Raw genomic sequence first — 12,931 nt, 5'->3', positions numbered from 1 at the left:
ATGTGGGGAGCAATCAAGACATTTTTCACTGGAAATGGAATTAGCTTGCAGCTGCTGTGAGATTAACTCACTGACCTTTACTTCACTGATCTTGTTATCAACTCGATCTTCATGGATTCTCTGGCAAATTAGGAAAACTATATTTAGACTAGCATCCTTGTAAGATTTTTACAAGTAAAATAAAATATTCCTTTCTTTTTCAGAATACAAGGCAAAGTTGCTTTCTTTCAGAGATAAACAAATGGAAATACATAGATCTCTTCTTAAAAGGGCTCTTCCTGTCCTAGTACATACCATATTGTACTATGATTTTGTTGTTCATTTCTCCATTTTCATTACTTCTTTGGATACTACTGAGTTTAAAGTTAAATACTTTCTGTAGTAGTCCATTTTCATACTGCTATAAAGAACTGCCTGAGAATAGGCAGGAAGAGGTTTAATTGACTCACAGTTCTGAATGGCTGGGGAGACCTCAGGAAACTTACAATCATGGCAGAAGGCAAAGGAGAAGCAAGTACCTTCTTCACAAGGCAGTAGGAGAGAGAGGGAAAAGGGGGAAGCCCCAGACACTTACCAAAAAACCAGATCTCATGAGAACTCCCTCACTATCATGCAAACAGCATGGGGGAAACTGCCCCCATGATTCAGTCACCTCCCATCACGTCCCTCCCTTGACACATGGGGATTACAATTGGAGATGAGATTTGGGTGGAGACACAGAGACAAACCATATCATTCTACCCCTGGCCCCTCCAAAATCTCATGTCCTTCTCACATTTCAAAACCAAATATGCCTTCCCAACAGAACCCCAATGTCTTAATTCGTTCCAACATTAACTCAAAAGTTCAAGTCCAAAGTCTCATCTGAGACAAGGCAAGTCCCTTCTGCCTATAAGTCTGTAAAATCAAAAGCAAGTTAGTTACTTCCAAGATACAATGGGAGTACAGGCATTGGGTATATGTTCCCATTCCAAATGGGAGAAATTGGCCAAAACAAAGGGGTCACAGGCCCCATTCAAGTCTGAAACTCGACAGGGCATTCATTAAATCTTAAATCTCCAAAATCTCCTTTGATCCCGTCTCCATGCTAATGCAAGGGGTGGGCTCCCATGGCCTTGGACAGCTCCACCTCTGTGGCTCTGCAGGGTACAGCCCCTGCAGCTGCTTTCACAGGCTGGCATTGAGTGTCTGCAGCTTTTCTAAGCGCAGAGTGCAATCTGTTGGTGGATCTACCATTCTGGAGTCTGGAGGATGGTGGTCCTTTTCTCACAGCTCCATGAGGCAGTGCCCCAGTGGGGACTCTGTGTGGGAGCTCCAACCCCACATTTCCCCCCTGCATTGCCCTAGCAGAGGTTCTCCATAAGGCTCTGCCCCTGCAGCAGACTTCTGCCTGGACATCGAGGTGTTTCCATACATCCTCTGAAATCTAGGCAGCGGCTTCCAAAGCTCAACTTTTGTCTTCTGTGCACCCAAAGGCCCAACACCACATGGAAGCTGCCAATGCTTGGGATTTGTACCCTCTGAAGCAATGGTCCAGCTGTACCTTGGCTCCTTTTAACCACAGCTGGAGCTGGAGTAGCTGGAACACAGGGTGCCATGTCCCAAGGCTGCACAGAACAGCTGGGGCCTGGGCCTGGCTCACACCATTTTTCCCTTCTAGGCCTCCAGGCCTGTGTTGCGAGGGTCTGCCATGAAGAGTTTCTGAAACGCCCTGGAGATATTTACCCCATTGTCTTGGCAACTCACATTCGGCTCCTCGTTACTTATGCAAATTTCTCCAGCCAGCTTGAATTTCTCCCCAGAAAATGGGTTTTTCTTTTCTACCACATGGTCAGGCTGCAAACTCCCTAAACTTTTGTTGCGCTCTGCTTCCCCTTTAAACATAAGTTCCAATTTCAAACCATCTCTTTGTGAGCACATATAACTGTATGCTTTCAGGAAAAGCCAGGTCATCTCTTGAATGCTTTGGTGCTTAGAAACGTCTTCTGCCAGATACTCTAAATCATGTCTCTCAAGTTCAAAGTTCCACAGATCTCTAGGGCAGGGGAAAAATGCTGCCAGTCTCTTCGCTAAAACATGTAAGAGTGACGTTTACTCCAGTTCCCAATAAGTTCCTCATCTCCACCTGAGACCATCTCAGCCTGGACTTCATTGTCCATATCACTATCAGTGTATTGGTCAAAGCCATTCAACATGTCTCTAGGAAATTCCAAACTTTCCCACATCTTCCTGTCTTCTTCTGAGCCCTCCAAACTGTTCCAACTGCTGCCTGTTACCCAGTTCCAGAGTCGCTTCCATATCTTCAGGTTATTTTTTATAGCAGTACCCCACTCCTGGTACCAAGTCTCTATATTAGACCATTTTCACACTTCTATAAAAAACTGCCTGAGACTCGGTAATTTATAAAGGAAAGAGGTTTAATTGACTTACAGTTCCGAATGGCTGGGAAGGCCTCAGGAAACTTATAATCATGGTGGAAGGCAAAGGAGAAGGAAGCACCTTCTTCACAAAGCAGCAGGAGAGAGAAAAAGAAGGGGTAAGTGACAGACACCTACCAAACAACCAGATTTCATGAGAACTCACTCACTATCATGAGAACAGCGTAGGGGAAACCATCCCCATGATCCAATCATCTCCTACCAGGAACCTCCGTTGATACATGGGGATTACAATTGGAGATGAGATTTGGGTGGCAACACAGAGTCAAACCACATCACTTTTGTATTTGAATACATTTTATTTATTTTTATTTTCTTTTATTTTTTTTTTGAGACAGTGTCTTGCTCTGTCACCCAGGCTGGAGAGCAGTGGCATGACCACAGCTCACTGCAGTCTCCATCTTCCAGGCTCAAGTCATCCTCTTGCCTCAGCCTCCTGAGTAGCTGGGACTACTGGCATGTGCCACCATGCCTGGCTAATTTTTATTTTTTTACTTTTTTGACACAAGGTCTCACTGTGTAGCTCAGGCTGGAGTGCAGTGGTCTAATCATTGCTCACTGCAGCCTCAAGCAGTTCTCCTGCCTCAGGCTCCCAAGTAATTGGGACTACAGGTGTGCGTCACCATGCCTGGCTAATTTTAAAATTTTTAATAGAGACAAAGTCTTGCTATGTTGCCCAGGCTGGCCTTGAACTCCTGGCCTAAATTGATCCTCTCACCTTGGCTTCCTAGAGTACTGGGATTATAAGCATGAGCCACTGTGCCTGCCCATGGATTCTTTTTCTATTCTCTTCTTTTCTTTTTCTGAGACAGAGTCTCGTTCTGTCGCCCAGGCTGGAATGCAGTGGTGCGAACTTGGCTCACTGCAACCTCCACCTCCCGGGTTTAAGGGTTTAAGCAATTCTCTGCCTCAGCCTCCCGAGTAGCTGGGATTACAGGCACCTGCCACCACGCCTGGCTAATTTTTGTATTTTTAGTAGAGATGGGGTTTCACCATCTTGGCCGGGCTGGTCTTGAGCTCCTGACCTCGTGATCCACCCTCCTCGGCCTCCCAAAGTGCTGGAATTACAGGCATGAGCCACTGTGCTTGGCCTATTTTTTCTACTCTATAAAATATTTATGGAAGTCTACTGTTTTTCTCAGTGATTTTTGAGTTTCAAATGTGTTAAAATATTAACCCTTTGTGATGTTTCTTATAATCATTCTTTGTAATTGCTTTCTGCTTTTTAATGTTGCCTATTTCTTTGACATACAGAAATATTATGTTTCTACAATGTTGACTCAGCTAACTTTTGTGATTTCTATTAATGTGTTTAAACTATATATAGATTTTTTACTCAATTTTATAGAATGAGAGCACAGAAAAAGGAAATGACAAATACATTTTTATTATTATAGATTCACCAAATACCTTCCTTGCATTTTTTCCTTTTTTTTCTTTCCTTCCTTCCTTCTTTTTTTTTTTTTTTTTTGAGACAGAGTGTTGTTCTATTGCCCAGGCTGGAGTGCAGTGGTACAATCTTGGCTCACTGCAACCTCTGCCTCCCAGGTTCAAGTGATTCTTGTGCTTCAGCCTCCTAAGTAGCTGGGATTACAGGTGCATGCCAACATGCCCGGCTAATTTTTGCATATCTTGTAGAGACAAGGTCTTGCCAAGTTGCCCAGGCGGGTCTTGAACTCGTGACCTCAAGTGATCTGCCTGCCTCAGCCTCCCAAAGTGCTGAGATTACAGGCATGAGCCACCGTACCCAGACACTGTTTTCAAAGATCTTCTAAATATTCTTTATTCCTTTCTTGAACTTCAACACCTAACTCACACAATAGCAATACTATTGCTATTTATAACAGTAACCCATGTATATTAATAAGTGCTTTAATGGTGAATTCATAGCAACTCTCAGGTTTTGAGTAGGAATACATCCTAAATAACAGAGAAAGTGAGATTACTTAATTCTCATGTCATTTCTGTTCTCTAGGTTAAGTAGACTGATTTTTAAATCACAGGGCACATAACCTCATTGGTAAGATGGAAAATAAGCTCTTGGTGAGCAGTTAGCTGCTCCAAATGAATCTGAGTCTGGGCTCAAATAATTAGAAACTATAGCTCTTAGAACTGAGATAATTCTGCCATTCTCAACAATCTTTGGCAAGAATAACTTCTTACTACTACTACTGTATGACAGACAGCATCCTAGGATCTTTTCATGTATTATTTCTAATCTTCACAATGATATTTCCAAATACTTGTTTTACAAGTGAGGAAACAAAGGCTTAGAAAGGTTAATTAACTTGCCCACATTTACCTAGCATGTTAGCAGTGGAGCTGGGATTTTAACTCAGGTCTGTCTGATGCAAAAAAAATCTGTACTTTTCTTACTGTGCCAGACTGCTTTTTAAAACCCTACCTACTATGCAAGGTGATGTAGTTTGGATGTTGTCCCCATCCAAATCTCATGTTGAAACATAATCCCCAATGCTGAAGGTGGGGCCTGGTACGAGGTGATCAGATCATGGGGGTGGATTTCTCAGGAATTTAGTACCATCTCTTGGTACTGTCCTTGAGGTAACGAGTGATTTCTCATGCGATCTGGTCATTTAAAAGTGTGGAGCTTCTTCCCTGCCCCACTCTCTCTCTCTTGCTCCTGCTTTTGCCACATGATGTGCAAGCTCCTGCTTCACCTTCCGCCATGAGTAACAGCTTCCTGAAGCCTCCCCAGAAGCAGATGCTGGAGCTATGCTTCCCTTACAGCCTGCAGAACCATGAGGCAATTAAATCTCTTTTCTTTCTTTTCTTTTCTATTTATTTATTTTATTTATTTATTCATTTATTTATTTTTTGAGACAGGGTCTTGCTCTGTCGCCCAGGCTGGATGGAGTGCAGTGTTGCAATCATGGCTCACTGCAATCACTGACTCCCAGCTTCAAACAATTTTCCCACCTCAGCCTCCTGGGTGGCTGGGACTACAGGTGCATGCCACCATGCCCAGATAATTTTTGTATTTTTTGTAGAGAGGGGGTTTCACCTTGTTGTCCAGGCTAAGTTTGAACTCTTGGCTCACCATTACACCTGCTTCAGCCTGACAAAGTGCTGAGATTACAGGCCTGAGCCACAGTGCCTGGCCAAAACTCTCTTCTTATAAATTACCCAGTCTCAGGTATTTAGGGCAATGCAAGAACAGCCTAATACATAAGCCATAGGGGTAAGTACACTATCTCATTTACATACAGAGTAATGAGTTTGATATTCTTGGTCATTTGATATTGACATTGCTGGCAAGATTTTAAAACTAGTAATTAAAAAGATAGCTGGTAAGCAATAGGGAAAGGACTCAGTCACTAGAAGCCAGTAAGGTTTTGCTAGGAGTAAATCTTGCCTGGTTATTCTCACTTCCTTTTTAATCTGGTCAACAGCTCACAGATCACAGGAATGGTGGAATTACTCAGACAGGCATTTGGAAAAGTCTTTCCTATCATCTTGTTTATGAACACTCTGAGCTGGATGATAATATAATGAAGTGAACTCCAACCAAAGAGCCTTGATTAATGGACTGATGTTCTTAGACCAATCTTTTTTAGTTTAATAATTTACAAGGATATGGATAGAGATAATAACTCTGCTGATACTGTGAGGCTTCGGGGAGTAGCTGATGTGAGATGAATGAATCCAGTTCCAAGATAATTTCAACAGAATGGAAAAATGGGCAGATCCTAACAAGATGAAATTTAACAGGGTTGAAAGAGGAGTCCTCCACTATGGTCCCAGGCTAGCTCACATACAGCTGGGGGACACAGTGCTTCACAGTTTTTGGTGAAGAGACTAAGGAATTATTTATATGATGAGACAGCCTCATGAGTCTGGCCGTGGTAGGTTGCACAAGCCACAGTGTAGTGTCTGGTTTAGGAATCTCATGGCCCCACTCACCATGGTGAGGCTCATGTGCTTTCTTAGGGACTCTGATGAACAGAACATGCACCAGAGGGACTTTCCATCAAGGGAGTTACTCAAACTTGTGTCTCCAATCACATAATCAACAGTTGGATGAACTGGAAAGGCTTAACCTGGAGAAGGCTTAGAGGAGATTAGATATTTGTCTCCAAACTTAAGAAGAACTGAATTGGAAAAGCAATGTGGAAAAAAGATACTTGGTATAGGTAGGCTTGGAGGGTGCAACTGGGTAGAAGTTATAAGAGATAGACTCTGGCTTCACTGAAGGACGAACTTTCTAACATAGCTGTAGAAAAATGAAATGAATGATTTCAAAGAAGTAAGTCCCTTAACCTGGGACTCTTGTTCAATCAGAGGCAGTATGAGTAACCATCTGAGAGGGATGTTTTAAAGAGAATTTAGCATTCAGTGAGGTCAGACCATATGACTGCTAAGATACCTTCTTAACCAGAGATTCTACAATATTCCAAAAACAAAATTTTTAAATATATAGCTATTCACATAAGAAATAAAATGTGATTTGCATGAAAAAGAACAAAAAGCGACAATATTCTCAAACAAACAAGAAAACCAATTCATTATGTGACTTTAGGCATGTTTCCTAAAACTCTCTGTCTTCAGCTTACTTCTCTGACTTACCTTCCAAATTTATCACTACATCTGAAAACTCGTTTCTCTAGGCTACATTATGGAGGCTCTGTTAGTAGATCTTGGAAAACCACATATGTACTTTAAAATCAGAGTGATTCTAATGCTCAGTCAGTTTTGGGGACTGCTGAAATTCTAGACTTATGTACAGGGGTTACCTTCTATTTTGCATAAGAAATTTGTCTGTATATGTAAAGCTTGAAAAGAACTTAGTAATTCTAATCAACTTGTTAATATTTAAGGCCACTGCAGTTTAATGTTTAAGCATCATTTTAATGCAGGCAGCAAACTCAATCTCAAGTTTCTAAACTCTAACAATTTAAAACATAAAAATATCACATCCAGGCTGGGTGCAGTGGCTCATGCCTATAATCCCAGCACTTCCGAGGCAGGAGGATCACTTGAAGCTAGGAGCTGGAGACCAGTATAGGCAGCAAAGTGAGACCCCACCTCTACAAAAATGTTTTAAAAGTTAGCTGGGCATGGTGGTGTGCAGCTGTAGTCCCAGCTATGTGGGTGACTGAGGTGGGAGGATCACTGAAGCCTAGGAGCTCGAGGCTGCAGTGAGCTATGATTGTGCCACTGCACTCCGGCCTGTGAAACAGATCAAGACTCTGTCTCTAATTTAAAAAAAAAAAAAAAAAAAAAGGAACCCTTTTCTCAGAGGAGTTTGGTAGGAGGCTCTGGGGTCATAAAACTGCTTCCTCATCTGTTCTCGTGAAGACTTTAGATGAGACATGACAGAAATCCATCATCGAATGCCCTTTGATTCAGAGGACAAATCCATCACCTGTGGCTTTCTGGACTTTGAGACAAATGGTTCCTACAGCTAGTCTCTAGCTCAGGCATCCCTCCCCTCCCCCTACAGAGGATGGGAAGACGAACTGAAAGAAGGAAAGAAGACGAAAGAGACGGGCCTATAGCACGTTTCTTGTGGAGTAAAAGCCCAGCAATTATTAAAGATTGAAAAGAAATAATGAATTAAAATAAGGCAATGACACAACATATCCAAATCCAAAAGAAGGGGATTTTACATGTATACGCCAATAAAAGCAATATTAGTAGCATTATTTGTATTTCCTGAAAGTTAAATTTGGAAAGTCATTTTTCTGGAAACAATTCTTATGCAGACTTTATGTTAACTGATATAATAATAGTATGACAATAATGATGATACTGTAATAATGGTGATACTGTATTCATTGTTAAGAAATCTAATACAAAAATCCTCTAACTTGGTTTCTTGGTGTCTGGCAAGTTGCCACGCGTATCTCATAGTGAAAAATCACCACCACTGACGATGAACTGGCTGGTCAGATAATGCTGATTTTTAATTAATGTTTACCAGAGTGCAGAAGAGAACTTGACCAAATTCTAAATTGGAATTGAACTCTTTGCCTCTCCCGTCCTGTGTTAAACGCAAGTTCACAGTCACTTAGCATTTGGTCACAATTTAGTCACAATTAGAAAAATTCTTTCTTATATATTTTTCAGAGCCTTCCGTTGCCATCCGCAGTTTTGGGAAATGGGGGTACAGCAGAGAACAAATCACGTCCCTTCTCTTATAAAGCTTGCATTCTACCATAGGAAGACAGTCAATAAACAAATGCCCAAATAAAAATATTAGAATTAAAAACAAAGGTAAGAAGGTAACTTCCCAGTTGCCCCTCTAGTGCATACACACTTCCTTTTAATTATGATTTGGATAGGTCAAATCTTTTCAAAACTTTCCCATTAGTGCAAGGAAATATTCTACTTACAGATGCACAAGACTATGAGAAAAAGGAGGTATGTGACCAGTTCCCGTAAAACACTTTTAAGGTATTTCTCTCGGTTAGTGCTGCTTTCCTCCATAAGTCTTGTTCCCCAGAGACCTTTAAAATAATAATGAAGAAAAGAAAAGATATCATTTTATTTAAGAAATCTTATGAATGGCAAAAGGGAAAATAAAGCACAAATTAAATAGTTCACCTATAAGGGAGATTCTCCTTTTTTTTTTTTTTAATCACATTTTGAATGCAACTGAGAAACTGGTTTTGTAGGCCTACCTTTTATTTAAGAGTACATCTGGCTCCAATGTTACCCCAAACATGCAAAACATAAGGCAACAATTCTGATCATTTTATAGGCTCCCATGCCCATTAGCAATATCTTAGTCAAATTTTAAAAAGAGAACAGGAAATAAGGAAGGCCTAACAGAGGAGTTAAATAATTGTGCAAAACTTATCAGTTCTTCCTATTTGAGGTTGATACAACCTTGTAATTATCCTACTACTAAACCCAGTTAAGAACATAATGTAATTATATTTCAAGTAATACCTTTTAGGTCACCCCTGATGAAAAGAAGTCCTTGTTGGAGAATCACTTCAATATAGAAACATGTTATGCTTCTAACCTACTGGCATAAAAACTCTGCTCTGTAAGAGCAGAAGCTGTCCTATTAAAAAACTCCATGGTGACTGATTACACTAAGCGTGCTTAGCTGAGCAGATTTTTAAAACAGCAATTAACATATAATCTTTAAAAGCAGCAACTCATCCATGTTCCCTCTCTTTCTTTGTAGAAAGAGTAGAATCAACAACCATGTTCTACATTTTAGCAGATGGAAAAAGCGTTGGGCTGGCTGAGTGAAGATGACGTAACCCTCCACGAGCTTGCTGGAGAGAGTGACCGCAGTTTTGGACTCAGCCAGCAGCAGACATGGTGGCCATCCAAACCCCCGTTAATGAACAGTGTGGTAAAGTCACATTGCTGGTTACTTGGAAGAACCTTAACACTTTCCAAAAAAGACAAACCTCTCAATCCTTTCGGTTAGATTAGGTTGGCTGTTAAATGGAAACCAACCTGGTCCTTGCATGTTGTCTCATGCTTTGATTCCACAGACCTTAACTCCTTCAATAATGGAAACTCACACAGCCACTTTCGCCACAATCAAGCCACATAGGGAAATGGGAAAAAATAGCATAAGGCCTTTTACTTCGAAGAAATGAGTTCATCATTAGTGTTCATGTATTTTTTAAGTCTTATAATAATATGTAAGTTCTATTCCTGAATTTGGGTATTTCCTTTCCTTTTCTTTTTTCCTTCCAAATGTCCTTTAGGAAAATCAGCACTGAATTCAAAAACACTGTGTTACACATCATACGTTTCACCAACACTGAGAGTGGAGCATAACTTATGACCAACTTTGCTTCTGCCAAGATCTGGTAGTTGTCAGGGAATTACTCACTCAGAAGAAATGCAGCAAGCAGAATGTTTGTTCACTGAAACACTATCATATTAAAGAATTATTACAAATTTAGATGACACGGAAAATTACAACTTAGAATAACACAGAGGCAGTCAAAGATTAGGCTCGGTAGCCCTGGACACAAATACATCACTTCTTTGGGTAAATTTATTTTGGAGGCCAGGCCTAAAATATATGTCAATAGAGACTGCTAGTCTCTTTACTCCCAGGGAAGACTGTTACCGTGTCTCATCTGGTCAATGATTTCATTCTTTCCCATGGTTTATAAACAACTAGGCACTAAGGAACAGCCATGATTCTTAATATTTATACATGGTATTGCTTGGCCTATAAATAGAAAAAAACAAACTCCTATCAAATTTTCTTCAAGCTAGGCTGGGTGCAGTCGCTCATGCCTATAATCCCAGCACTTTGGGAGGCTGAGGCAGGTAGATCACTTGAGGTCAGGAGTTCAAGACCAGTCTGGCCAACATGGTGAAACCCCGTCTCTACTAAAAATACAAAACTTAGCCAGGTGTGGTGGCGGGCGCCTGTAATCCCAGCTACATGGGAGGCTGAGGCAGAAGAATCGGTTGAACCCGGGAGACAGAGGTTGCAGTGAGCCAAAATCACACCACTGCACTCCAGCCTGGGTGACAGAGTGAGACTCCATCTTGAAAAAATAATAATATTCAAGCTAAACTTGTGATGGCCTATGGCAATTTAATTCTAGCCTTTGAATGAAACATTGCAAATGGAAAGAAACAAGTCCTCTTATGTATGTATGTATGTATGTATGTATGTATGAATTTATTTATCTTGAGCCAGGGTCTCTCTCTGTTACCCAGCCTGGAGTGTAGTGGTGCGATCACAGCTCACTGAAGGCTTGATCTCCTGGGCTCAAGCCATCCTTCCGCCTCATTTTTTGATTTTTTGCAGAGATGAGGTCTCAGTACATTGCCCAGGCTGGTCTCAAATTCTCGGCCTCAAGTGATCCTCCTGCTTCAGCCTCCCAAAGTGCTGGGACTACAGGCATGCCACTGCACTCGGCCTCCCTTATTTATATTTTTATATGATATACATCCATATATTTTCTTTCTTTTTTTCTGTCTCTGTTTTTTTTTTTTTTTTTTTTTTGAGACAGAGTCTCACTCTATCACCCAGGCTGGAGTACTCTGGCGCAATCATGGCCCACTGCAGCCTTGACCACCCGGGCTCAAACAATCCTCCTGCCTCAGCTCAGCCTCCCAAGTTTCTTAAACTACAGGTACATACTACCAAGCCCAACTAAGTTTTTAATTTTTTGTAGAGGTGGGGTCTCACTACATTGCCTAGGCTGGCCTCAAACTCCTGAGCTCAAGCAATCCTCTCGCCTTGGCCTCTCAAAGTGCTGGGATTACAGATGTGAGCCACTGTGCTTGGCCCTGTGTATTTTCTTTTTCTAAATTACTCTATCTACTTCCTCAAATATTTACTGCTTTAAATTTTTCATCTCATTTTCCCATTGGGTGTATATGTAGGACCAATCTTAGGGTACAGGGACCTTTTACATCCTGGTGGGTGAGAAATAGTTGCATCTACAAGTAGGAAAAATAGCTGTCCTGCAGCCAACTATTCTCCATGTTTGGCAGAGCTGATAGGATAAGAATGGTTAAGGATGGAATCATGTGCAAATTGGTGACACTCTTCAAAATCAACTGTTGTCTTTCCCATAGCTGTTCTAGTTGTGGTGGGAGTTAACTTCCCAGCATTGCAGGTATTCAATGTTTCCAGGTGTTAGGGAGAACACGGAATGAGAGTATAGACCCAATTTCCTTTAAGAGGGTGCTTAGCTAATGCCAGAATGCAAAGCCAGAGTACATCATCTAAAGCAGGGTCCCCAGTCCCCAGGCTGCAGACGGGTACTGGTCCATGGCCTGTTAGGAACCGGGCCCCACAGCAGGAGGTGAGCCGCAGGCAAGCGAGCATTACCGCCCGAGCTCCGCCTCCTGTCAGATCGGGGTGGCATTAGATTCTCTCAGGAGTGAGAACCCTGTTGTGAACTGCGCATGTGAAGAATCTAGATTGCCTGCTCCTTATGAGAATCTCACTAATGCCTGATGATCTGAGGTGGAACAGTTTCATCCCCAAACACTTCCTACCCCAGGTCTGTGGAAAAATTGTCTTCCATGAAACCGGTCCCTGGTGCCAAAAAGGTTGGGGACTGATGATCTAAACAGTGCATTCCTCTGCTCAATGTTACTTATTAATAGGAACACTGGGGAACTCTGTAATGGAGAACTCTAGGCACAAAAGATATTCCAAACATAAATAGTTGGCTTTGAACAAAAATGCCATTTCCCCAACTATTTTATCTAAATCCTTTCAAAAACTTTTTATTGGCTGGGCACACTGGCTCACGCCTGTAATCCCAGCACTCTGGGAGGCCGAGGTGGGTGGATCACCTGAGGTCAGGAGTTTGAGACCAGCCTATCCAACATGGTGAAACTTCGTCTCTACTAAAAATACAAAAGTTAGCTGGGTGTGGTGGTGAGCTACTCGGGAGGCTGAGGCAGGAGAATCGCTTGAACCCGGGAGGCGGAGGCTGCAGTGAGCCAAGATCACACCACTGCACTCCAGCCTGGGCAAAAGAGTGAAACTCTGTCTAAATAAATAACTACAACTTTTTATT

At 41.7% G+C, this 12,931-nt stretch overlaps 1 protein-coding gene across 2 annotated transcripts in view; it reads right to left on the bottom strand.

Moving 5' to 3' along the window:
* The window catches only part of PKD2 (polycystin 2, transient receptor potential cation channel), a 70,012-nt gene that overhangs the window by 49,311 nt on the left and 7,770 nt on the right, over positions 1 to 12,931 (bottom strand). Inside the window, exon 2 of one of the 2 annotated variants that reach the window (XM_004039107.5) lies at positions 8,792 to 8,905. The exons of the other annotated variant lie outside the window; for it this stretch is intronic. Within the exon in view, the coding sequence (XP_004039155.4) occupies positions 8,792 to 8,905 (114 nt within the window). The remainder of the gene's footprint in view (positions 1 to 8,791; positions 8,906 to 12,931) is intronic. 2 annotated transcript variants of the gene reach the window in all.

This window comes from Gorilla gorilla, chromosome 3 (genome assembly GCF_029281585.2).
Source record: "Gorilla gorilla gorilla isolate KB3781 chromosome 3, NHGRI_mGorGor1-v2.1_pri, whole genome shotgun sequence".
Taxonomy (NCBI): domain Eukaryota; kingdom Metazoa; phylum Chordata; class Mammalia; order Primates; family Hominidae; genus Gorilla; species Gorilla gorilla.
The sequence above is the reverse complement of the archived record's forward strand: the minus strand, read 5'-3'. Positions and strand labels throughout refer to the sequence as shown.